Genomic DNA, 26,028 nt, shown 5'->3' on the forward strand with positions numbered 1-26,028 from the left:
CCAGCTTTTGAGAAGTTTGCGACTCTAATTGGCTGTCTTGCTTAACAATGCCGTTACCCTAGTGGCATGGCAGCATCTCGTTGCTAAACAGCATTAACAGGTGCAAGTTTTCTTTATTAAACCACTTTTCCCATATTTGTTAAGGCCCCTGTGGGATTTTTATCGATTGAGAAGCTGAGTATTTGATTTTTTTTTTAAAGGAATCTGTGAGTCTTTGTTTGACCTAAATTAACCATTTGTAGCTACAATAAAGGGAACTGACAAGCTGCCATCAGATACTGAAACTTCCTGTTTTCAAAGTCTGTAGACACAAGCCCTGGACTCCAAGCCAGGGCCTGGTCAGCCTGTCAGCTAACAGTATCTTCAGTCCTGTGCTCAATTTCATTTTTTTATAAAAGGATTTCATAGGCCAGCAAGGTGGCTAGGCCATAAAGGTGCTCCCCAACAAGCCTGACAATCTGAGTCCAATCCCTGGGATCCACGTGTGAAAGGAGAGAACCGACTCCTACAAGTCGTGCTCTCACCGCCACATACAGGACCTGGTGTACGCACATACACACGGATACACACACACATGCACACGCATGTGCGTGCACACACACACAGATGAGGAACCCTGTGTCTGTGCCTGGTAGGAGTGGCTTGGGACTGAGGCCAGGGCTGGAGCCGTAGGCAGAGGGAACTGCTAGGAGTTCTCAGCCAGCTTCCCAGATGTTGCATGGAACCTGGAATAGGGAGGAGGTATGGAAGACAGGCATGAGCAAGAAGGGAGAAAGCATTGTGAGGGGGGAGAGCAAACCCAGAGACTCAGAGCCTGGAGCGCAGAGGAAGGAGGTGTACCCAGCTCGTCAGTGATGAGGTGTTTCCCTTGAACGGAGTTCCGGCACTGGTTGCTGGGTCGGCTGCTGTTGCCCAGGTTAAACTGCACCTTCCACGGGATGGGCTGTTCACGGTCTTGAACTTGGAGGAGATTCCGATCTCTTACTGCCCTCTCTTCCTGCAAATGAGGCCACAGGGGGAGAGGAAGGTTTGAGGTGCTTTTTCTGCACTCGCCCTAAAGGAATCAACATCCCCACCTCCCTACCTTACCCCTACCTTCTGGCACAGGCCTGGCCTCGGCAAAGCCACAAAACAAGCCATCAGGAAAATGTGTCAAGTTAACGCTGTGCTCCCCAATTGCTGTGTTGATATGCAGGGCCTCAGAAGCGGACAAGAGTCTATGAAATTCGGTGGGAGGGGGGAACACGACTTTTCTCTCTGCCAGCAAGTTAAGTTTTTAAATACTAAAAAATACACACACCACGGAACAGAACACAAAGGCCGAATACTTTCACAACCAGGAGGAGACTATGTTATTCTGATCATCTCAGACTGTCACCTGTCACCTCTACACCACCGGGCCTCAGCTACAGAAGTGACAAGTTGTATTCACTGTAGAAAAACTGAATCAGGGGGATGACTCTAGGGGCAAGACAGAAGCCTGACAACTTGCAAAGGTCTTTTGTTTGGAAAAGCACAGGGCAGTCATCCTTACAACTGCTTTTGGATGCCATTCACAGCCCTTTGCCTAGCCAAGGCAGGGGAGGAGTGGCCCTGGGGGTGAGAGCCTGAATCCTTGCTTAGACAGGAGCCACAGCATTAAACTAGGAGGAAACAGCCGAGCTAGCCAAGCACAAGATAGCCACCTCTGGGAGCTTTTAGCCATGAATGGACAACAAAAAACTTAATAAGAGAACCTCTCCATTGGCTTGTTTTGTGTTTTAAGACATAGCTTCTCATCCTGTAGCCAGGCTTCCCTGGAACTCACAGCAATCCTCCTGCCTTGGCCTCCCAAATACTGGGATTATAGGTATGAGGTGCCACGACCTGTTGGTTTTGGAGGTTTTAAGGCAGCATCTCCCTCGGCAGCCCGGACTGGCCTCTGGGTCCTCTGGTGGCAGCCTGCCAGGACCTGGGATTATAGAACTCTGGTGTGGACCACAGCTTCTATCTTGACGGCAGGCATCACCAAGCCTGCTATCTTGATGGCTTACATTTTTAAGCATCACCAGTGTTGCTCTGTAATCAAGGAGGTCCCCGCATATCTGATGGCAACACAGACAGTTCAGAAAACCAGACCGGAACGTTGTCATTACTGTGGGGAAGCGCACACCTTGCTCTAGGAAACTCTTTAGTGAGTGCCACCCTACGGAAACCACATGCTGAGCTCTCCCGCAGCTCTGTTTCAATGGCAGGGGAAAAACAACACAGAAATACCGAACTAAATGCCAGCACAGTCATGCAGTATCATCACACCATCACACCAAAGTTCTCACGACACCGTTCCTCCAGATTGGCTCTGCCTAAGCTTCGTCCACTTGGGACTCTTCTGTGCTCCAAAGGTGTTTACATGACCCTGGGTATTCAGGTATACAAAATATCTATCTATCTATCTATCTATCTATCTATCTATCTATCTATCTATGGCTGGAGAGAGGACTCATCAGTTCAAAGCACTGGCTGCTCTTCAGAGGACCCCAGATTGGCTCCTAAAACTAGCGTTGGGTGGCTCACAACCATTTACAACTCTGGCTCCAGGATCCTATGACCTCTGTGGGTACCTGAATTCATGTGCACATCGCCACACACAGAGACACACATGCACACACAAAAATTACAATGTAAAAAGTTGTTTAAAAACTGTCCTTAATCATTCTTGGAATAATCTTATTTTTCATTTTATACGAAAATCTGCTGATTGTTAACATCGGGAGGAATTAACTGACCTGGAGAAACTGTGCCATCTTTGCTTCCTGTTAAGCTATCGCCACTCCCCTCCCTCCCCCACACACACACCGGAAGAAAAGGTTTACTTAAAAAACAGTGCTTATCAACATGAAACTCAGAAATCCCAATAAAAGCAGGTTTGTTTTTCGAATATTCACCTCTGACCTCTGACCAAGTTTATACTGGCGCCACTGTTGGCTGTTCTCCACACTAACTGGATAGGAAAGCATTTCCAAGGACCCACATTATCTGGACAATCACATCTTCATGGATGGATAATAATCCATCATGCTGATGTGCCATCATTAAGGAAGCGCAGCCCCCACAGACCAGCAACAGCCCCGGCTTGCTCTCAGCACAGTGCAGTTCAGTGTGGCGCTCTGAGGAAGTCCTGTCAATCGCTGGCAGTAGCAGGTGCTAGACCGTGCCATACAACCTCTCCAGGGTTTGACGAACCATCTGACGTAGCATCAGCAGCACTTAGACAGGTGACCTCTCTCCTACCACAAGCCCATCACGACTGGATCCCCCTCCTTCAAGGTGCTCAATGTAAAGCAGTCTCTTCCAGGTGGCTTTCATGTGCCCTGCCTCTCCTTTTTGTTTCTTTTAAAAGATATGGCAGTTGGCCGTGATGGCACACATCTTTTCTTTAGTCCCAGCACTCAGGAAGGCAGAGGCAGGCAGATCTCTGTGCGTTCTAGGCTGGCCTGGTCTATCAAACAAGTCCAGGACAGCCAAGGCTACACAAAGAAACCCTGTCTCGGGGGGGTTGGGTTGGGGTGGGGAAGAAAGTATGGGTAGCAGGCAGAGGACAGGACTCAGTAGCTAAGTCCTAAGTTACAGAGAGGGGCTGAGTGCAGGAACCCTGGGAGGCAGGGGCTCCCTGAGGTGCAGACCCCTAGCTGACACCTGGAGCAATGCATCCCAGAAAGATCTCCACCATAGGCTCCACCCCAGTGAACAGCAGAGTGGGTCTCCAGCAGCTGAACTTGTCAAACACGAATATTCAAATCCTCTGCCAAGAGGACTGTGTGGTGGGGGTAAAGTGCGGCCGTGCCCAACTTTGAAGGAGGGTGGCAGGGTGCACAGAGGGTCAGATCACCTTCCCCCCAGTGGGTACCGGTCCTCCCCAGAGAGTTCCCTCTGCCCTAACTGGGCTGCCTCACCTTCAGGCTTTTCACCAATATGTGTCTTTCCTTCTTTTGAGATCCAGTCACAGCTGGGCGTGGCGGCGCACACCTGTAATCCAGCACTCAGGTGGCAGAGGCAGGGGAATCTCTGTGAGTTTAGAGACAGGCTGGTCTATCTACACAGAGAAACCCTGTCTCAAACAACGATTTAAAAAAAAAATCCATTCAAAGGGATTTTTACAAAGTGCCACAGACCCTTTAGCTGGGTGCTCCAGGGGGCTGCTGTATGCACGTGAATCAGGGCCACCGGCCCCTAGAGCTGTTAGGTGCCCACACAGATCCTGCGGAGGAAAACAGGGCCAGAAGTGGGCAGAAGCACAGAGAATATTCTTGAGAAGCGTAAGCAGCTGCGGAGCCTGCACAGATTAACACACATGGCTTCTTCTCAGATCTTCAAAAAGGCCAATGAGAAAGCATGCTGTGTAGGCTTCATGGGTAATTATAACACTCAAATGAGACACACGTCAGTGCAAGTGCCACAGCACGAGAATACAAGACAAAGTTGACTGCAGCCTGCACAGAAGTGTCAACAAAGGAGGGGATCCAGCCAGACGGCATGCCAAACAGCTGAAGTTTGAGAGCTGCAGCCTGACAATGGAGAATTATAGTTGCAAAGAATCACAAAGAACTTAAAAAACAGAGAGAGAGAGAGATTTATTATTATTTGTGTGTATGTGGGTGGGGAGGGGTGCAGAAGGTGTTGATCCCATTGACCTGGAGTTAGCAGGTGCTGGCTGGGAACAGAACCAAGGTCCTCTGTAAAAGCAGCAAGCACTCTTAGCCACAGAGGCATCTCTCCAGCCCCAAGAGGGTTTTTAAAGATGGGGAAACACGTGTATGTTGAGGAAACAGTATGCCTCAAGTAAGAGAAGCAAAAACATTCAGATAGAAGGAGAGGAAGAAAGCACCCATCTGTCATAGTGGCCCTTCTGAGGGTGACCCCTCCCGTGCCCATACAAGGGTATAAGTCTTTGTCAGTCACCAGTTTGGGGGGGTGCAGCTCTCTGTACCCACCACACTTTATATAAAGCCTATGTGGTAGTTTGAGTAAGAATGGCCCCCAAAGGACATGTATTTGGCTACATGTACTTGGGCCCCAGTTGGTGGAACTGTTTGAGAATGATTAAGAGGCGTGGCCTTGTTGGAGGAAGAGCCTCACTAGGGATGGGGTTCTGAGGTTTCAAAAGCCCAAGTTAGCTCTCTCTGCCTTATGGATCAAGATGTAAGTTCTTAGCTAGCGCTTCAGCACTATGCCTGCCTGCCTGCTTCCATGCACTCTAACTCTCTGAAATTGTAAAGCCTCAACCAAACAAGCTCTAAGTCGTCAAGGCCACGCACGATGTGTAATCACAGCAATACAAAGGCAGTGCAGACAACCTAAGACAATCTACATAGGTAACTACTTTCCAACAGAGCTCACTGGCCTACCCTCCCTCTCACTCCTGCAGCAGCTAGCAGGCGTCCAGGGAGTAGACTTCAGTGCCCGCTCTGCCTCTACCCCTGGGCACAGTGCTGTGCCCGGGTCACCTGGCGCCACTCACTATCCCTAACCCATTCCCCTGATGGCATCCTCTCCTGCACTCCCATCTCTAACAATTTAAATTATCCCCTAAAGCATTAATTAGGATAAAACCAAAGAAAAGAGGCATTCAAGGATCCAAGGCAACTGGGTTGGCATCTGCCTGGGCAAAGGTTGCCACATAAGCTTGAGAAGTCTCAGGGACCCGAAGCGAGGAAGATGCAGAGCCCAGGGGACTTCTGTGTCCCGAGGCCTCCACTCCATGTATGATGAATACCTCTTCTCCTAGCCCACCCATGTGTGTCCCTCTCACCACTCCACTTCACAGATGAGAGGTGGATGCCAGGCCAGGGGAGACAAGCTGGGCACCCAGCTGCAAGGTGCCAGTCAGCCAAGCCGGAAACCATGCTCAGGACAGGACTGACCCACAAAGATAGAGCATGGAAGAGGGCCTGTGTGAGAGTTTGTGTCTACTGGTGGAAAACTAAAACAGAAGTCCTGAAAATATTTATTTCAAATCAAGTATTTATTCATTAATAAATGGTAATGATGAACTCATGACATATTAGCAACCGTTTTTTGCTGGTCTGTTTTTGTTTGGTAAAAGATGTTTTCTAAAAAAAATATATATATATTCATAATCTGGGTACAGTGGGGCATGCGTCTGATCTCAACACTTGGAGACAGAGCTAGGTAGGTACTCTGTGAGTTTGAGGCCAGCTTGGTCTATCTAGTGAATCCCAGGCCAGTCAAGGCTACATAGTAAGACCTCAACACTCAGGCATGCATGTGCGATGGGTCAGAGAGATGGCTCAGCATCGTCTCAGGTCACCTCTGTGTTCCCTGCTGCTGGCCACTACGAGGACTGAAGCCAGGGTGGGAAACCAGCTCTCATGAGCATATGTGCAGAAGGAAGGGGTGAGGTCCTGAGACCATTCTACATACAACCACAAGTGACGCTGTACCATACCTGACACTAAGTTCTACACCAAAACTTGACAAATGCCCTTCTTACAAGTACGTCGCGGTGTGACCATTGCAAAGCAGCCACGAGGATACTGAAAAAGTCAGGCAGAACGCTCAGCTGGCCCAGCAGTTCATTCCTAGGTCTGTGCCAGGGAGTTATGAAAACATGCCCCCACAAAAACTCCTAAGGGGGTGTTCTTTGCCAAAAGATGGAACCCCAGTGTCTATCAGTGATGAGTGCACTGATGTGACAGCTGCTTACAGGGAAACACTGGGCCTTGAAGATGCAGGTCACAGCAGTTATAAAAGATCCCATGTTACAAGATTCCGTGTAATATGGAATGCTCAGGATGGGGGCAGAGGAGATGTCTCGGGGCAAAGCACTTGGCTTAGCGAGTGAAGGTGCTTGCCACCTAGCCTGACAACCTGAGTTCACACCCTGGGGACCCACGTGATGGGAAGGAAGGACTGACTCCCAAAAGCTGTCCTCTCTCCAGCCTTCCCCACAACACTATACAAACACACAGTCACACAAAATAAATTAAAAGGCAATATTTTTTTTTAAAAACAGGAAGTAGACTGGAGATTGTTTAGGGCAGAGAGAGGGAAAGTGAACAAAAGTGCCATAGTTGTGACTGTGGTAACAGCCACCTTACTGTGACCTTGCTAAAGCTGTTGGGCTGCACAATCAGGTGAGCCCCTGCTTTGCAAGGTGAGCAGTGCATCAGTGGGCACACATGGACTCTGAACACAGCCTACCCACTACCCAAGCGCTGTCAGAGTAATGGCCTGCTCTGTGAACAGACCTTTGCAGTTCTGCCAAATGGTGACACACTTCTGTCACATTATACCCCAGAACCCACATTCACTCACGTCACAGCTAATGGAAGTTGACAAGTTCAGGGGAGGAAACACTGTCTCCAAAAGTCTGATCTTCACTTGAAAGCTTGTGCTTTATCCATCAATGGAGAATGTAAGCTAGCTCTGTGAGGAAGTGGGCTCTCTCCATTCAAGCAAAAGTCTGATGAACAAACCATTCACCACTCATTCTTGTAGGTGAGAAGGAGGGTGTGGTGGCTAGTTTAGCTTGTAACTTGACTGTCAGCCAGAGTTCAGTGCGCAGAAGGCAGCATGGGCTGCCTAGCTCCCACCTCAGTACAGAGCAGAGAGGAGCTTAACATCAGTCATTTTCCTGCTTCCTTCTCAGTGAGCCACCTTCTGTACCTGCCTGTGCAACAGGAGAGAAAATGCTTTAGGGCAAATGTTCTGGCCCGTGCCCTAGTGTGCTGAAAGCCACTACCTGTGTTCCAATTCAGGTTCTTTTAGTACTTTCCACCACGGTTGGTTACTGTTGAGGCAAGTGTCACCGCAGAGGAATACAGCCAACATGAAGTGTTATTTTAAAACAAACTCAGACCTCACAGACTCCGGAGTGTGCAGACCACACTCTTAGAAACTGACTGGCTTGGTTGCTCTGAAAAACTAAGCCCCAGGAGCTTAGCACAAGACAAACTTCTTGTCTGTGCAACCAGTGTCCCACTGTGAGCAGAGACTGTGCTACAGTGTGGGAACTACATATGCACCAAGACCAGAGCTCAAATTGTGGGAGGGAGGGCCAGAATGAGTGAGAGGCCCGAAGGAGAGTTCAGGGAAGGATGCAAGTCTTCAGATCCTTTCTGGATGCCACCAGTCAAGCACGGAGACCGGTTTTCTCAGCAGAGAAGTAATACAGCCACAGGACCTAAAATGAGACAGATGAGCAACACCCAGCCTGTGGCTCCCCTTCACAAATACGAGGCCAAGCAACACAAAGAAAACGAGCTGAAACCAGAGAATGGAAGAGGTGGCAGCTACAAATGAGTCTTAGGCAAAGCAATCCTGACAGCCTGCAAGACAGTACTCCAAGAGTGCTCCAAGAGACTCACAGGAATGGTCCAAGAGCCAACAGGAGAGTGCTCCAAGAGCCACACAGGAGAGTACTCCAAGAGCCACACAGGAGAGTGCTCAAAGAATCTCACAGGAGTGCTCCAAGAGCCTTACAGGAGAGTGCTCTAAGAACCAGAATTGAAACAAAGGTAGAGGCTGTTCTCTGCACCCTAGGGCAAGAGCAGAGGCTGACGCACAGGCTGGCTGGGATATGCAGAAGCATGCCTTCCATTCTTTTAGGGGTACCATTTCACAACCAGACAGGACATTCTACCAACAACTTCTGAGACCTGTATTTCACAGGTGAAAGCCAGACAGATAGCACATGACCACAGAGGCAAGTGGCCAGATGGTGGGCAGAAGACTGCCTGACACTGGGTCACCCGGCATGGCCTGAGTCACTAACTATGGTCAGTTAGACCCAAAATAACCAAAAGCAATTCAATCATGCAGAGAACCTCAAATGAGCACTCTTCACTTGAGCAGAGAATTACACATTTGGGAAGGTCTGTGGTGGAAACCTTATCTAGATTATCAGCCCAGTCACTGCACAGAGAATAGAGAATAGGAAGCAGACATGCACCAGTCCAGGAAATAGACAGGAGTGTCTTGGCCCTGAGGGGGCAGCAGAGATCATTCAGGCACATGAACAAGACAGGACATCACAGAGCTAGAGCCAATGTTTTGGGGACAGGAGTGAAAGAAAGAAAAGAATAGCATAACCGTGGGAACAGTTTTGTCATTTACTGTGACAGTACAAAACTGGCAGAAGAGTTCTGTTCCAGGCGTGTGCAATGGAGCCACTTACCAGAATCTGGGAAACTGAGACAGGAGGATTACAAAGTCAAATCTGGACAAGATAGTGAAACCCTCCATTATAAAAAAAAAAAAAAAAAAAAAGACAAACAATGAAGCAGACAAACAGAAGAGTCTGAGACTTTTGGGACAGATCTAGGTCAGAGTAACAAACATCCTGAGATGTTAATGGCATACAGAGGAACAAGGGGACTGTCCATACCTGGGCAGGTGTAGAGACAAAGCCTGGGGTCGGTTCCAGCACATTCAAAGGTCTACTAGACAAAGGAAACAGCATGGGGTGTGGAAATGGGCTCTACAGACACAAGTCACTAAGACCAACTGCTCACATGACCACACACATCCCTGCAATGTTTGGCCTATGCCTTTTCTTCTTTCCCCTCTCATGGGTCTCCTGCTACCCTAAAGCTTCGGTGACGTTTACTCTCATGTCAACATTTACTTTTATTCTCATCTGTATTTAATGCATGAACCTGACCTCTGAGAACTCCATCAGGACAGCTGTCTCACTCAGTCCTTCCAAAGAAGCTGCAAAAAGATCCGAGTAGACATGTCTTCCACGAAGTAGCCCTTAGGCTCTGCACCACTAGCCATTAGGAAGTGGAAACAAAATTGCAATGAGAACACTACATACCTGTTGTAAGAAGGCAGAAAAGAGAGACTACAGCAGGATACAAAGATGGACTGTAACACAGTGAAAAAGAGCAACACAATCAAAAGATTGTGATACATAAAAACAGAGAATGAAACACAAAATAAAGGTTAAAACGGGTCAAAGGAGATTGTAGCCGTGAAAGGAAGAGGAAGCAGTTGAACCACAGAATGTAACTCTGACAAGGTTGGTTTCCAGGCAAACTTTGGGTACTGTGTCTATTAAAACAGGATTTGTCACCCAGCACAAAAAAATGAAAGGAGAGGTTGAGAAATTAAAAAGCAAGCAAACAAACAAACAACTAAAACCCACCCAACCAAGTTGTGCACAAAAGGGGGCACCTCCAGGAGCCTGCTGGGTCACCCAAGTGGACACAGCACAGAGCCCTTGGTCACTTCCTGGCCTAGCCATCTCTACCTCCTGCCCATGTCCATCAAGAGGCCTGGGACAGTGCAGAAGGGAAGGTGCCAGAGGAGTGTGCACCAGCCGGACATAGGGGAAGGGAAGGTACAATGACCTGGAGTGGGATGGACCCCCCTTTTGGCATCCATGCGGACTTCAATGCACAGGAGGCTAGGAGAGATGAGGCAGAAGACAGGAGGATCAGAAGACTGGAGGACCAGACAATCAAAGGGAGGACTGAGGTTGAGGACCAGAGATTATTGGATTGGAGAAAGGAGGGCTGAGGGAGGATCAAAAGATCAGAGGGAGGAGTAGTGATCCAAGGACTGAAAGCAAGGCTTAGAGGGAGGATTGAATGGCTGCATATCAAAAAGAGGACTAGAAGGTGGAGGACTGCAAGGAGGAGCATCAGAGGAACAGAGGAGGACGATAGAGGACTGAGGACTGAGGGTGGAAGGAAGTGTGAGGACTGAAGTCACGGAAGGAGGGCGGGAGAAGGACGGAAGGTGAGTGGGAAGTGGGCTGGAGGAGGACAGAGGAGGACTTAGGATGGGAGATAGGAAGGCAGAGAATCAGAGGGAGGAGAGCTGGAGGAGGACGAGTTTGGGAGGAAGACGAGATGGAGGATAGGAAGGAGGATTAGAGGAGAATAGAAGATGGGGAGGGGGATGGAGGAGGAAGAAAGATCAGAGGGACGGAGGTCCAGAGCGCAGACGCCTACCTGTTTGAAGGTGCTGCTGAGGAAGTAGACCAGAGACAGCCCGAAAACCAGGGCGAGCACCCAGCGCTTGCGCAGGAGCCGGCGCCACAGCAGCGCCGCAAGGTTCAGCATCCCGGCAAGGCGCAGGCGCAGAGACGACCCCGCAGCATGACCCCCAGTTCGCTCTCAATACCTCCTTGCTAACCCGCAGCGACTCGGGCCACGTGATCCGCCACATGCCCCGCCCCGCCCGGTGACGCCACCGCCAGGCCCCTCCATGCCATCTCGCCATTGGTCCCTCCGGAGTCATGGCCTTCTATTGGCTGAATTTGGAGGTAGAGGCGGGCCGTTGCGGGCCAGAGGCAGGCCTCGCTGTGCCTGGGTCTAAGCGCCTACCTTCACCCTCTGCTCAGCCGGCCGGAAGTCACGTGCCGTCCGGGCCTCTCCAGTGATTGGCTGGGCTGTGTTAGCAGAGGCCGTGATTGCTGAAGTGTTTGGCAGGTAAACGAAGGCGAGGCTCGCCCGCCGCTACCCTTTGGCCCTGCAAGCCAGGCCAGAGAAGCGTTTCCCCAGTTGGCGTGGTGCAGCCCTGGACCGGCCTGGGGACCTGTAGGATCGGTGTGGCCTCATTGGGAGGGCCAGGGTGTGGGGAACAGAAACGGTTCATTCATTCATTCATTCCATTACATCCTGCGTGCAAGATACGCTCCTGGATTCGATCTTAGAATAGTTGTACCGCGTGCTTGCAACAGAATCTCGGGCACTTAATTTAGGATGTTGTGTCAAGCTTGTGAATGGAAACTTACGGATACTGTGTATTATTTTTTTTCTGAGGATGAGTAGTAGTGAGGCCAGGGGGAGGTTAAGCCAGATCGCAAATTTCTGGGATGCGTTACATGATGACATGTCTTTATTTATGAAAATGGCGGGGTTAAAGTTGTAGCTTGGTGATAGAATGCTTGCCTGTAATATGAAGATGATGCTAAGGAGTCTTCCCAGCCAATTTAACCTTCCAGAAAAGATAGGAGCCTTAGCTGGTGGTTTCCTAGGTTGGTGGTCCCAAGAAAGCTGTGCAGAATTAAGAAGCCCTTCCTTTGGCCAGTTGTGTTGGCCTGGACTAAGATGGATCTCTGTAGGGAAAATACTCCAGGAAGCAGAGCCTGTTCACGAAAGCATATCCTTTAATTTTTTAAAGGTTTTATTTTTAAATTATGCGTGAGTGTGGGTTTGTGCGTGTGAGTGCAGGTGCCCTCTGAGGCCGTAGAGGGAGTCTGATCACCTGGAGCTGGAGGTAGAGGTAGTTCTAAGTTGTCAGTGTGGGGGCTGCAAACTGGACTTCCGTCCTCTGCAGGAGCAGTGTGCACGCTGAGCCGTCTCAGGCCTTATCCCTTCTTTCTTGGTCTTTTCTCTGTGTGGGCAGTGGAACAAGGTTCAGGGATCTGGGAAAGCACAGCTGATTTGATCTTTACACAAGTACTCCATCGTAGGAGGTGTCTGGAAGGAGGTACCATTTGCATTAAAGGAGGTAACTTTGTAACCCTCAGTCTTAAACCCTTCTTCAGGGAAGGAACAGCAAGTACCAAGGCCTGGCTGTAGGGTCTGTAACTTTAGAGTGTCTGGAGGTAACTCACAGGACTGACACTGTAAACAGGTGAGGACACATGTCCAACGACTCCAGTCTTTATTCGGGTTTTACTGGGAAGCCAGTGGAAGTTCTAAAATGGTTTTCTGTGTTCCCGGGTTAGGATGCATGGTCTTGTTCTTTCTGCCAGTGTGTGTGTGTGTGTGTGTGTGTGTGTATGTGTATGTATGTATGTATGTGTATGCGTGTATGCGAGCGCATATGCACACTAACTTATTATGTGACACATGTCACCCCGTGGCCTGTTCACCCAAGTGCTTTGTGCCACTCAAGGTCTCAGATGAGCCTCCTGCCCTGTGCCTCCCTCTGAAGAAGAGGAGGGGAAGGCCTGAGCCCTCTGGGACCCAGCGACCACATCCCGTCAGGAACCCTGAATGTCCACGGCGCAGTTCACCAACATGGAGTTCTGAAGTCCAGGTGGCTCCTTGCTGTGCACCAGGTGCCGCGTCTCTGTGAATTCACACCTTCACTTAGGAAATGTGTGAGATGGGAGGAGCCTCTGGGTGTGACCCCTCCATTCCCTCCCAGGGGACAGATGAGGAGCGGAAAGCCACAAAGAGGTTACTGACTCGTCTGAGGTCACACAGCAAGATAAGGGCAGATAACGTTATCTGCCCCCTGTACAAGAAGTACAAGTACCCCATCTTGTACTTCGCTGTGGCCCCATTTGTTGTCTTCTCCTTTTGCAAAGAAACCACCTCCACCTGTGGCTGTCAGTTTCCTCACTGGGAGATAGGGGTGCTAACTCTCTCCTGTGGGATGTAATACCCAGCTGAGGACTGTGTGGCAGAAATGGTAGAAATGTGGTTTGGAAATTGTCAAAGAGCATTAGTCGCATAATGTAGGAGTGATACTTACGGTTACCATGGCAACAGGAAAGGGGTGTGTCAGGAGCTGTGGCTCATACATGTGTCGGCTTTCAGGTGCTAAGGAAAATGCAGAGACGCCACAGTAGCAACACGGACAGTATTCCACCTGAAAGGTAAGAGTGTCCCCCCGCCACCCCCCAGCCCCCCCCCCCACAATTTCTTCCTATATGGGACCTCAGGCTCCACATGGTGAAATGAAAGGAACAATAGCAGCTTCTCAATGTTAGTTGTTGGAGCTATAAAACAGGCCCAATGGATAATTGCTTTGTGGTGTGTTTGGCGGCTTTGCATGCCTATAAGAACATGCCCAAGGCAGCTGGCATTATGAATAAAAAAGGCGTATGTAGCTCAAATATTTGGAGGCTGAGAGAGCAAATGGCAGAGCTGGCTCAGTGGCCATATTTGCCCTCACCATCAGGCATGTACGGCAGTGAGGGTGGGAGTGATTTACTTCTCAAACAAGGCAGAGAGGCCCAGGTAGAAGTCTCAGTGGATAAAAGTGCTTGCCAGGTAAGCCTGAGGAACAAACTTTAGATTCCCAGAACCCACGCCAAAACTGGGCAGGCTGTGCAGTCACCTGTGATACCAGCACCTGGGAGGTAGAGACGGAATCTGGGGCAACTTATCTGGCTGGACTAGTGAAATCTGCTTGCTCTGGGTTCCATGAGAGACCCTCCCTCAAAATATGCAGTGGACATCTGTGCTCTACTTAAACCGGTCTCCTCCACATGCACGCCTCACGATCCCTGCCTTTATTAAGGTTGGGGTACACCTGCCTCAGACCTACCACAGTGGAGAGCGACGGCCTCGCACTGGCTACTGACACAGGGCAGCTGCAAGGACAGGTCTCAAACCCTGTGATATGGAGCCATATGGGTCCACGTAACTCAGGTCAGTGACCATTCCTGCCAGGTTTTCCTTTCTGGAGATGCCTTGCCTCCACTAGCTGCTACAGCACACCCCACAGGGTCCAGCTAACCTCTCTTTTCACTAGTATGGAGTCTTGGAAGTCTAAGGTCAGAGAGCTGACAGATCTATGCTGAGAGCTGCCGCCTGGTTCCTAGATGGCTGTCTGCTGTGTGAACCAATGAGCTTACTGGGGTCATTTTCAGGAACACAAGTGAATCACAGGCAGCTGTGTCACCAAGAAGCCCAGCCCATCAGGAGTGAGACTTATGTTAGGATCCTCCCTTCAGGGAACCTTCCAGCACCTGTATACTCTAGCTCCTCCTGAGACCATGTGCAACTGTTGGGGGTCATAAGATCCCCCTCAACCCCTTCTCCCTCTGTCAGTCCTAATCTTGTGAGGATTGTGAGCAGCTGTTCAGGTTTGAGGAAGGTAGCAGCCATGTCATTCCCAGAGATGGTGTTTTACACCAGTATACAGTCTCAAGCATTTTGTCATAGTCATGGATTGCAGACAGATGTGCCAGCTATGGTTCCTTTGGTCGCGGTGCCAAAGGTCTCAGTTTCTTCAGCCTTAGAAAAATCATACAGGTGATGTCAGACATGCTGATGGATGAAGGAATGTGTCTTCATGAGCATAAGGACATAGCATCTGTCTTACCATTAGCTTGCCTGATGGAGTCTGCTGAGTGGAGGACAGCTTTTGTGGCAGAACAAAACAAACAAACAAACACAAAAAATACTGTCTACCATGCTTTGAGGATGTACTCCATGCCTCCATTAGAGGAGCCTGAAGATGAGAGAATGACGATCGGAGAGAGCAAGACCATTAGCAGAGTCACACAGCCAGGCAGTGGCAGGGCCGAGATTTGACCTTCGGTCCATTTGTTCCCATCAAAATTTGCGCTTCAATTTTTAATCACATTATTTGTTGGGGAGGGGTGCCCGTGTGATGGTATGTGTGTAGGTCAGCTTGTGGGAGTCAGTTCTCTCTTTCTGCCATGTGAGTCCCAGGTGTCAAACTCCTCAGGTTGTCAGGGCTGCCTGCTGATGCTGATGGCTGTGACTCCACCTCATTGGCCCTTTTAGATGCCGTATTTTGCCTTCTCAGATCCAAGTGGATCCATTACCCTGAGCTGTTTGAGCTGTTGCCCTTCAGTGGTTAAGTTTGAAGTGTAGCCTTCAATTCCCTAAAGTATATTCTTTCCCATTTAGGCTACACTCCCTGCTGGATACAGGAGAGGGGCTGAGGGGAGGGAAGCCAACTTAGGAAAAGTCCTTGGTGGGTTGAGCTTTCCCTAGATTTATCGAAGTTCCCCAGAGCCTCAGAAACTCAAGTGAGCTCAGGGGCTGGGGGAGGCTTTCCAGAGTCCCCTAGGATGATAGGGTCATCCACACAGGCCTGGGCACCTGGCAGGACATATGCTTTCTGAGCCAAGATCTTGAAATGCAGAGAGAGCTCAATTCCTTCGAGATACATAGCCATGGTGTCTGTTGTTGTTGCCACTAATATCATCAGTATTTTTATCCAGGGCCCAAGGGAGGAGAACAATTCCCAGGCTTTGGAGCCACCAGGGAGGGGGCCTAGTGGGGAGAGTGATGAGGCAGCCATCTTCAAACTGCCAGGTATAGGAAAATGTACCATGAAGGTCCAGTTTGTGAAGGAAACAACCCTGATATTTCTCCAGACCAAACTGGTCCCTTGCCCCATGTCTCAGAGTCCTATACAACATTAATAGGTTTTCTACAGTAAAAGCAATTCCACAGTCAAATGAGTTTTGTGACTACCAGGCTCGAGCGAACGCTTTAAACAATTCCATTTATCCATGTGTTTTGGGCAGTCTCCTTACACCGTATAGGTCCCAGGGTTTTTTTTTTTTATCAGTTACATTTTATTAACTCTGTATCCCAGCCATGTCCCGATCCCTCATTCCCTCCCAGTCCCTCCCTCCCTCCCTCATCTCCACCGTGCCCCTTTCCAAGTCCACTGATAGGGACGTCCCAGGGTTTGAACACAGGCTTTGCAGCAAGCACTTCTACCCACTAATCCATTTAGCTGGCTCCTAAGATGTACTCTGTTAGTTGCTGGCCATCTTAGAGCCAGACTAAATCCCTCATTCCTTCAAACAGCATTGGTTGAGCATGCTCTGTGAGAGATGCTTTGTGCTTACTGGAGAGGTACAGAAAGGAACAAGCAGTCCAGGAACAAGCTGCACGATGGAACCCCAGGGGATTTGAGAAGTTCAGGTACAGGGTCCACCCCCAAAGATCTTGATGCACTTGGCCTTTGATGGGTCTAGACCACCCATAGTTTTCCTGAGTTCCCCATGGTGATGACAGCACACAGCTAGGATTGAGGGCCTTGGGTCACTAGGGAAAGGTGGGCAATGCACTGTCCACTGAGGTCAGTCCTTACAGGCAGACACTGATTAGTGAGAAGTGGCCACTGTCTTCCCATCGAGGAGGGGATGTGTCAGCTGACATCTGATGGAGAAATTCAGGTAACCTGGACAGGGTGAGGCAGGGCTAGGGGACAGCCTCGTGCCCGTGGGAGCCTGAAGCAGGAGGCTAGGAAGTGAGAAGTCCACTGTGAGACTGGAGTTTAGGGTGCTCATCTGGAACCTCAGTTTCCAGCTGAAAAATGGGAATGCTCTTCTAGAAAATACCTGTTTCTAGAACTGAGCAAAGTCTTCCAGAAATATAGACTGGGAGCTCTTAGAGAGCTTTTAGTGTGATAGTGAAATAATCAAATGTGTGTGTGTGCATGTGTATGTGATACATATATATGTAGAGAAATAAGTAGAGACTGGATGGCACAAGGTCAAGTCCAAAAGCAGCTTTTATGGGGAGTAGAGGGCATAAGAAAGCAAGTGAGTCCAGTGCCAGGATGTGGCTCAGTGGGTAGAGTGCTTGCCTTGCACTCAGAAAGCCCCGGGTTCAATCTCCAGCACTGCAAAAACCTTGTGGCACACACCTAAAATCCCAGGACCTGGGAGATAGAGGTAGAATTGGGAATTCAAGGCCAGCCTCAGCTACATAGCAAGTTTGAGGCCAAGTTAGGATAAATGAGACCCTGCCCCAAGAATGGATGGATGGATAGATAGATAGATAGATAGATAGATAGATAGATGTAGGCTGTAGAGTTAGTTCACCTGGAACCAAATCCTGGGTTCTTATCCCTCACCAGCCATTCACCTGTGACCGAGTGCCTCTGTCTGTGTGCCCCTGTTGGTTTATCTGTGAAATGGGGATATCGTGAATACCTAAGAGGTTGGTAGGAGGATTTTGAATCAAAGTAACACACAGGACTTACCACTGGGCAACATTCCCCACTCTTTTCTTTCTATCTCTCATGGCAGGATCTCACTAAGTTGCCCAGGCTGGTCTTGAAGTTAGGCTACTCCTGCCTCAGCCTCCCAGTGCAGGGATCACCAGCCTGTCGGAGCTGGTGCCACTGGTGGCTTCACCCACAGAGGCTTGCTTCTCGTGGTGCTGGAGGCAAGGTGCCAGGTCTGCTTTCTGGAGTCTCTCTTCTTGACCTGCTGCGTGTCTGACCCAAGCTCTCCCACAGGGACACATGACATGCTGGGTTGGGGCCCACTATTTAAAGAAGGGTCACCTTCTGAGGTTCCAGGGCTCAGGACTACACCCAGAATTTTGAGGGGTGACACAGCTGGGTCAGTTCCATTGTTGGTAATTATGCTCACAATCCCATGAGGTTGCTGGTTTTCTGTCTCATACCTGTTAAACTATTTTTCTGTTGCAAAAACAGACCACTACAGGCTGGATAAAGTTATAAAAAAATGTTTGTTTCACTTACAGTTCCAGATGTTTGTGATACATCTGGTTATGGGTTTTTCCTGGTTCATTCCCTCTTTCCATAAAGCTCCCAGGATACAATCCTGGGCTTACACATGATGACCTCATCCAGTTCTAATTATCCAGAACCGCCCCTCTCCTTGCACCCTCTGGATACCGTAGTGGAGCTAAGTCTGCAACCCTCCTAGCACAGGGGTTGATCTGTAGTGTGAGCTTAGGGCCAGGTTTGATGTGAGCTTTGTCTGCCATCTTGTCCTGCAGAAGCCGCAGCCAGGCGCTCAGCCCTGAGGCCAGTGTCGATGAGGGTGGTGTGTTTGAGAGCCTGAAGGCAGAGACGGCCTCCCCTCCCGCACTCTTCTCAGGCCTGGCAGGTAGCCTGCCTGCCAACCCCTTCCCAGCAGGCCTGGTGCTGGGCTCCACAGCAGGTGGTGGGGACGTGTTCATCCCAATGCCAGCCACCAGGGATGAGGCCGGAAGCCGCAGCACCGAAGGAACCACGTACCACCACCGCCAGGCCCACCACCACTTCCACCATGGCGCCCACCGCGGGGGCTCCCTACTGCAGCATGTGGGTGGGGACCACCGTGGGCACTCAGAGGAAGGGGTGGACGAGCAGCCAGGAACTCCGGCACCTGCACTGTCCGAGCTAAAGGCCATCATCTGCTGGCTTCAGAAAGGACTACCCTTTATCCTCATCCTGCTAGCCAAACTCTGCTTCCAACACAAGCTAGGTGAGTCCGGGTGGGCCCTGCAGTGCTAGGGAAGGGCTGCGCATGCCCGCAACCGGGATCAGATAGTAGCGGGGTTATGGTGCACCATGCCTGAGTACACAGTGTTCTGAGTCAGACTTGGGTTCGAATTCCAGCCCAATTGTATATCTTGTACAAGTGACGTGGCCTCTCTGATTCTCGGTTTTCTCTTCCGCCCATTGGGTTTGAGATAGAAACGTCTTTTGGTCGGAAGAGCAGAGCGTCAGGCTTCAGGGGTCTGAAGCACAGCTCTGGCCTTTCCTAGCTGTGTGACACTGGCTGTGTTATTTAGCTCCCTGCCTCAGTTCCAAGAGTCTTTCAAATGGGGGTTAAATCTAGACAGCTGTCCCCCAGTGTCCCCAGTTCTGCACCTGTAGATTCAGCCAACTACACATGGGACCGTCAAGGAAGGGCTTGGAGTGGCTGGCGGTACAGTGCCTTCATGCATGGGGACTTGTGTTCAGTCACTGGTTCCCATATAAATAGCTGGGCACACACCTGCCATCCCAGCATTGGGGAGGCAGAGGATCCCCGAAGTCCCCTGGCCAGGCTCAGTGAGAGACCTGGGCTCACAAAGTCAGGTGGAGTGTGATGGAGGAAGACACCTGATGTCGATGTTTGGTTCCCCGCGCATGGATGCACGTTCATGTACATGTGAATACACAACCTTTGGGAAGAAGGGAGTGTCAATTGAACTTGCCCTGACCGTTATTCCATTCACAGTACATTCCTGTCACGGTGTGCATTCAGAGCTGATTTAACCTACAAAGAAGGATGTGTGTAGGTTCTGTGCAAATGTCGTGCCATTTTGTGTTCAAAGTGAAGCAGCCATGGATTTGGGTGTCTGCGGGGATCCCAGGGTACTCCCGACAAATGCTGACGGGTGATGTACTTCATGGACTCATGATGACGATGTACTTGAAGTCATGCATGTAGCACCTACAGAGGAAGTGCTCTGCAAGTGTGTGGTTATCTCTGTGTTCTTTGCCGCCACACATTCAAATAACTGGAACTGGAGAGATAGCTCAGCAGGTGAAGGTACCTGGGACCAAACCCAGTGACCTGAGCTCAGTCCTTCAGACCTGAGGAGGAAACCCACTCGCACCACATAAGTTCTATCACACACATACACACACATCTGACAGAGCTTGGCCCATGGCAGGTACTCAGCATGACGGGGTACCTGTCATGTAGTACTTAGCCAAGTACCTAGCACACACTCACAATTTCATGATGGTCCCAGCAGTGTTGGCGGTCTGCCTGCCAGCAAGGTGACTCAGTGGGAAAAGGTGCTTGCCTTGCAAGCCTGACTTGCCGAATTCGATGCCAAGCACCCATGGTTCTGGGGAAGAAGAGAAGTGCTGAAGGTTGTCTGCCTACACACACATACTGTGGCGCATGTGATCTCATGCTCAGAGATGCACATACAATAATAATAATAACAACAATGAAAAAAAAATCTCAAGATGAGACTGTCTTTTGTTTTGCAGTTTTCCCTCTCTGAGGAGCTCCAGCCAACTTTAACCCCCCTCCTCCTTGCTGGAGCCCCCGTGTCACTACCCTTCCCTTCTGTTCCTAGATGTGGAAGCCAACATGTCCTCAAGTCTCACCCTGAATTCTGCCAAACTTGTGCCTGAGGGTTTTTTTGTTTTATTTATTTTGTGAGACAGGGCCTCATTTTGTAGCCTTGGCTGTCGGTGTAACTGTATGAGTTTGTAGCTGAGGCTCACCTTGAACTTGCAGCAGTCCTCCTGCCTCTACCCCCCAGTTCTAGAATTATATGCCACCATGCCTGCCCCTTGGAGCTAGGTTATTTTTGTGTGCAGTCATTATTATTTTTCGTTTTGGTTTGGTTTGGTTTTTACATTCAGTTTGTTTGAGACAAAGTCTTCCTTTGAAGCTCAGCAGACATGAAATTTGGTGTCCTCCTGCCTCAGCCTCCCCTGTGCCAAGATCACAGACAGGTGTGACCGGTGTGCTCCACTACGCCCAGCTTCAGTGTGCTGTTTCAGTGGTTGTTTTTAATTTACATTTGTTTATTTAGTGTGTGTGCATGTGTGCACACACATGTACAATGGCACCCGTGTGGAGGCCAGAGAGTCCTTTCTGTCCTTCTGCAGTGTGGGTCCTGGGGCTTGAACTCCAGTTGTCAGGCTTGGCTGCAAGCCCCTTTACCTGCTGAGCCAGCTTCCCAGCTCTGTTGTTTAAACAAAGGGAAGGGTTACCACTCTTACGTGCTTCTAATGAAGAGAAACATTTCAGTGCAGTCCATCTAGAAGAGAGCGCAACAGTCCAACGCCAGCCGCGCCCCAGTCCTGTCTGCAGTGACAGCGGGATTTGGAAAGTCATTCCATGGAAGCAGGCCCAGGCTGTAGCGTGCTGGACAGTGGTGATTAAGGGAGTTGTGGAATCCAGTTCAGTCTCGTTCTCCTTTCTGCCCAGTCCTCTTCCTGACAGCAGAGAGTTTTATCTTTTCCCTTAGCATTGTTTTGATTCCTTGTAGTCCCCTATGTCTGTATTACAAGTAACTCCAGGTTCATTTTAGAGCAGACAGGGCATCACTGTTGGATGTTACAGCCTGTGTGCCCTGTCCCACTGTGAGATAGGTACTATTAGCTGTCTGCCCATCACATAGAAGGGTACCGGAGCTCAGAGAGGACAGCAACTTGTCTGCACTTACACAGTGGAAGTAACAAAGCTGGAATTTGAACTCTGATCTGGCCACACCCCACAGCACTCTCTCTCTCTCTCCGACTCCCCTAAATCCTCTCCCCAGAAAAGAGTGGGCCGGCATTCTTGCTGATGTACCTAGTAGCCAACCCCTGGAGGCTGACTTTTCTCCCCTCAGTTTGTAGCTTGCCAACTCCAGGAGCATGGTGAATGTTATTTTCCAGCATTGCTCAGGGTCCCAGGCTGGGCTGGAGAGGTCCTAGTGGGTGGAAGCCAGCATGTCCCCTGTGTCACCCTGCTCTTCCCACAGGCATTGCTGTGTGCATCGGGATGGCCAGCACCTTCGCCTATGCAAACTCCACCCTCCGAGAGCAGGTGTCACTGAAGGTGAGTCCCCTGTGGCTGTGATTGATTCTTCTCTGAAGACCTGAGGTCTGACACAGGTCTGTCTAGGCCAACATCAGAGCAGCAAACAAGTTGGAAGGCGAGGGCCCACAGCCAGCATTGTCCTCTGGCTGACACACACACACACACACACACACACACACACTATGACATATGCACACCTGCAGTTACGAATACACACATCTTTCTCACACATACACACAATTAAAAAATTTTCCACTCACCTTCAGGCTCACAGTAGGTACCTTGGGGCTGTCAATAGCTCTATTCACTTTCAGGCCCACAGAAGGTGCCTTGAAGCTGTTGATAGCTCCATTCACCTTCAGACCCACAATAAGTGCCTTGGGGCTGTTAGTCATAGGTTTTCTCTGGAAAGGGGGTTCCGTTTGCTCCATGACTTATGAGACCTTGAGTGACACTATCTTACCTTTATGACAGTAGTAAAATCACACATTCATCTGATACAGACTAGATCTGGGTTCAGCAGCTGCACCTTTAGTTCCAGGACTCAGGAGGGTGAGCTACGGAGATCTGAAGGTCAGGAGTTCCAGGCCTGCTCCCAGTTAGCCTAGAGGGATGACAGCCAACATGCTACACTGTGTTGGGCTAGTAAGCAGGGCTGTTCAGCAGGCTGGCTGTGTTCAAAATATTATCATTGATTATTTTCAACTTGCAGTGGGTTCATCAAAACATCATCCTGTAATGGAAGTTTTGGCTTCATTAAAAACTTAGTTATGTTATATAAATATGTTTTTGTTTCAATCCCAAGTGTGGGATTTTAGTTTGGGCTTTAGTTTGCTCACAGTTGGTAACTGCCTCCTGTGGAGCATGGTCTTTGCCAGCTGGTAATGGCCTGCCTTATGCAGCACGGAGAGGGGCGTGGTCTAGGGGGAGAGGGGCGTGGTCTAGGGCTCTGAGGAATATAAATAGGAGAGCCCAGAAAGAGACGGTGTGGCATGTGGCGTTTTGAAAAGATCAGAGACTGAGAGTGTGGCAGTTTGGAGATACACGGAAGAGACACTTCCTGGCCCAGCGGCTTGAAGGAGATAGATGGAGGAGACTGCTGCATTTACTGTCAAAGGAGATTGCTATAGCCCAGAAGAACCCATCGTCAATCCTAAACAGCTGGGAGAAGCAAGGTGGTCTGGGGCCCCTCTTCCCGCTAACCTCTCTCCTACCTATGGTTGGGGGGTTGGAAGGGAGAGGCTTTAAGGAACCCCAAATAAAAAGAGTTTAAAAACAAGCACAACATCACCTCGTCTTAAGAAGCCACTCTACCAGTTCAGACTCATCAAGGTGATTACATGAGATAAAGCAGGGAAGGGGTTGAACATGGTGTTTTCCCCCTGAAGGCTGTACGGTCCACACATATTGTCTCAGACTTGACCCCAAATCCTGCGCTCAGCTGCAATGTACATATCCAGAGAAGGAGCCAGACACATCCGTCACAACTCCCCCATTATTCCAGGAGTCAAGGTTAATGACCGAGGAAGCACTTCCAGGAGCTGGGAGGTGGCTCAGTCAAAGGCTATGACTTCCTTTATAGCAGAGCAGCCACTTGGGCCGGGAAGAGACCGGCTTTGGGTGTAGAAGGAACATCTTGTGTATAGTATGGCTGTAGCAACTGTCAATAATAAATCTGATGGTTTATAGCTTAGGCAGGAAATAGGAGGTGAGGCATTTGATAGGCAAAGAGAATTCTGGGAGAGAGCCAGGCACAGGAGATTCAGGACAGATGCATCATACCTGAACATAGGTAAAACAAAACAAAACAAAACACCCACGTGGCAAAATGTAGATTAGTATAATGGGTTGTTTCAAGTTATGAGATAGTCAGAGAAGAATCTATATGGTGTAGGTGTTTGTAAAAAGTATTGCATGAGTCTCATGAGTCTATTCTGGGAGCTTGGGGCCAGGGGATTCCCCCACCAGCATTGAAGGGTCAATGGCACAGGGGTCTGGGCATGCCTGCCAGGCACTGGGGCAGGACCATGCCCTTCTCTGCAGACTCTGGACGTGTTCTAGGATTGCTATCAGGCCCAGAGGCTGCTGGGCAACCACAAAGGAGTCTTTGTGTGTGTGTGAGAGAGAGAGAGACAGAGAGAATCAGAGAGAGTCAGGTATCACTCTGTAGACCAGGCTGGCCTCAAACCCTGAGAGCTCCGCCTGCTTCTGCCTCACGAGTGCTGGGATCAAAGATGTGCGCCACCATTGCCCCGCCTTCACACCTAGCTTTTAGACACACCTTCATCTCCAAGTGAAGACAATGATGCCTCTGAGCAAGGTGCTTAACTGCTCTATTGTCTATTATTTCATTCATTTTAATTTTTACTTTATTTATTATTAAGTTACTTATGTATTGGGGTGGGGGCACATGTCACAGTACATCTATGGAGGTCAGAGGACAACTGTTTTGGTCCTGGGGATGGAACTTCAATCCCAAGGCCCAACAGCAAGTCCCTCTACCTGCAAAGCCATCACACTGGCCCTGTTTTACTTGTTCTGAGACAAAGTCTCACATAGCATGGTGGCCTCAGACTTGATATGTCACAGAGATTACCTTGGACTTCTGATCCTCCTTTGAGTGCCACCATGCCCAGTTTGTGCCCAGTTTCTTTTTGTTTTGTGACATGGTTTCTCTGTGTATTCACTTTGTAAACTAGGCTGACCTTCAACTCACAGAGATCTGCCTGCCTCTGCCACCCTGAATGCTGGAATTACAGGCATGTGCCACTGTACCCAGCTTATGCCCAGTTCTTAAATGGACACTGGTGCTAGGCACTTTAAATATGTACTCACTAGTTCTCAAGACCCTGGTGGGTAGATGGCATAGATGCTGCTGTGGACCCATATGTAGTGAAAATTTTGCATTTTTGGTTCTTTAAAAAGCACAGAAATATTATAAGGATATGTTTTTGTTTCAATCCCAAGTGTGAGGGTATGGGGCTGCTCATAACAGCTGGCTATGATTTGCCTCATGCTCTAGCAAAGGCATGGTTTTGACAGCTGCAGATAGTTTCTGCAATTGTGTGATGTTTGGAATTCTGGGAATTTTTCAGAGGGTGTACAAATGCTAGAGCCCTGATAGGTGGGGTTGGTGGTTATTGTTCGTTCATGGGCATTTGTTGCGGTTAGTAATTGTTCTCAAAAAAGAAACAAGAAGAAAGAAATTAGATTCACAGATCTCTCTCTCTCCTCCCTCTATCCTTCTTTCTCTTAGGTGGTAAGACTGGGGGGATAAAGAGTGGAAAAAAGAAGAACCCACAAAGTAGCAAAGACCAGTTACAAGCAAACAAACAAGAAGAAAGACATTAAATTCAGGGATCTCTCTCTTTCTCTCTTCCTCCTCTCTCCTTCTTTCCTCTCTAGTGTTAGAGAAATGGGGTGGGGGGGATAAAGGGTGAAAAAAAAACCCACAAAGTAGCAAAGACTGGCTACAACCATTTAAGTAGCTTGTCCAGAGTTGTTGGGCTATTCCCAGATGGGATGGAACCAATGGGTGTCCATCAAATGCAGGCTAAGGGTGTAAAGCCCTTCCCCTCATGCTCAGCTCTGCTCCCTTCAAAAACCTTCCAGTCAGTGAAGTTTCCAGTCACTGCAGAACATTCTAGAATGTTCCACTACACCTTTGGCTTCACAGCAGCCCCATCTTTACTTTATCTGCAGGAGAAGAGGTCGGTTTTGGTCATCTTGTGGATTCTGGCCTTCCTGGCAGGGAACACTCTCTATGTCCTTTACACCTTCAGCTCCCAGCAGCTCTACAGCAGGTGAGATGGGGCATCTTGGGGCTTGGGGTGCACAGCTGAATGCCATAAGTGAACAAGGATACCAGCCTCAGGCCCTGATTAAGCTCAAATTCTACCTGTTGTCACACACACACACAGAGGACCACATGGAATTAATTTAAGTAATAATTTTATTGAACCGACAGCCTTCGGTAGTTGTGGGTTCCACACTGGTGGATCTGTAACCACAGATATAAAGTACTCAGGAAACAGTTAAGTCTGGACTGAACCATACAGACTATCCTG

General features: G+C 49.4%; 2 protein-coding genes across 6 annotated transcripts in view; one reads left to right on the plus strand and one right to left on the minus strand.

The window, feature by feature from the left end:
- The window catches only part of Spring1 (SREBF pathway regulator in golgi 1), a 32,120-nt gene extending 20,933 nt beyond the window's left edge, over positions 1-11,187 (minus strand). For 2 of the 3 annotated variants that reach the window (XM_060382526.1, XM_060382525.1), the window contains exons 1-2: positions 10,959-11,187; positions 841-997 (exon numbers count right to left, since the gene is read on the minus strand). In XM_060382526.1, the coding sequence (XP_060238509.1) occupies positions 841-997; positions 10,959-11,069 (268 nt within the window). In that variant the 5' untranslated portion in view covers positions 11,070-11,187. The remainder of the gene's footprint in view (positions 1-840; positions 998-10,958) is intronic. The other variant, XM_021642637.2, reaches the window with a different exon arrangement.
- Positions 11,188-11,297: 110 nt separating this feature from the next.
- Rnft2 (ring finger protein, transmembrane 2) overlaps positions 11,298-26,028 on the plus strand; it is a 57,044-nt gene continuing 42,313 nt past the window's right edge. The window contains exons 1-7 of one of the 3 annotated variants that reach the window (XM_021642658.2): positions 11,452-11,555; positions 12,500-12,588; positions 12,853-13,018; positions 13,503-13,561; positions 18,435-18,904; positions 21,903-21,979; positions 25,664-25,764. In XM_021642658.2, the coding sequence (XP_021498333.1) occupies positions 13,515-13,561; positions 18,435-18,904; positions 21,903-21,979; positions 25,664-25,764 (695 nt within the window). In that variant the 5' untranslated portion in view covers positions 11,452-11,555; positions 12,500-12,588; positions 12,853-13,018; positions 13,503-13,514. The other 2 variants (XM_021642649.2, XM_060382524.1) reach the window with 2 other exon arrangements.

The sequence above is a fragment of the Meriones unguiculatus genome, chromosome 4, assembly GCF_030254825.1.
Source record: "Meriones unguiculatus strain TT.TT164.6M chromosome 4, Bangor_MerUng_6.1, whole genome shotgun sequence".
Classification (NCBI taxonomy): domain Eukaryota; kingdom Metazoa; phylum Chordata; class Mammalia; order Rodentia; family Muridae; genus Meriones; species Meriones unguiculatus.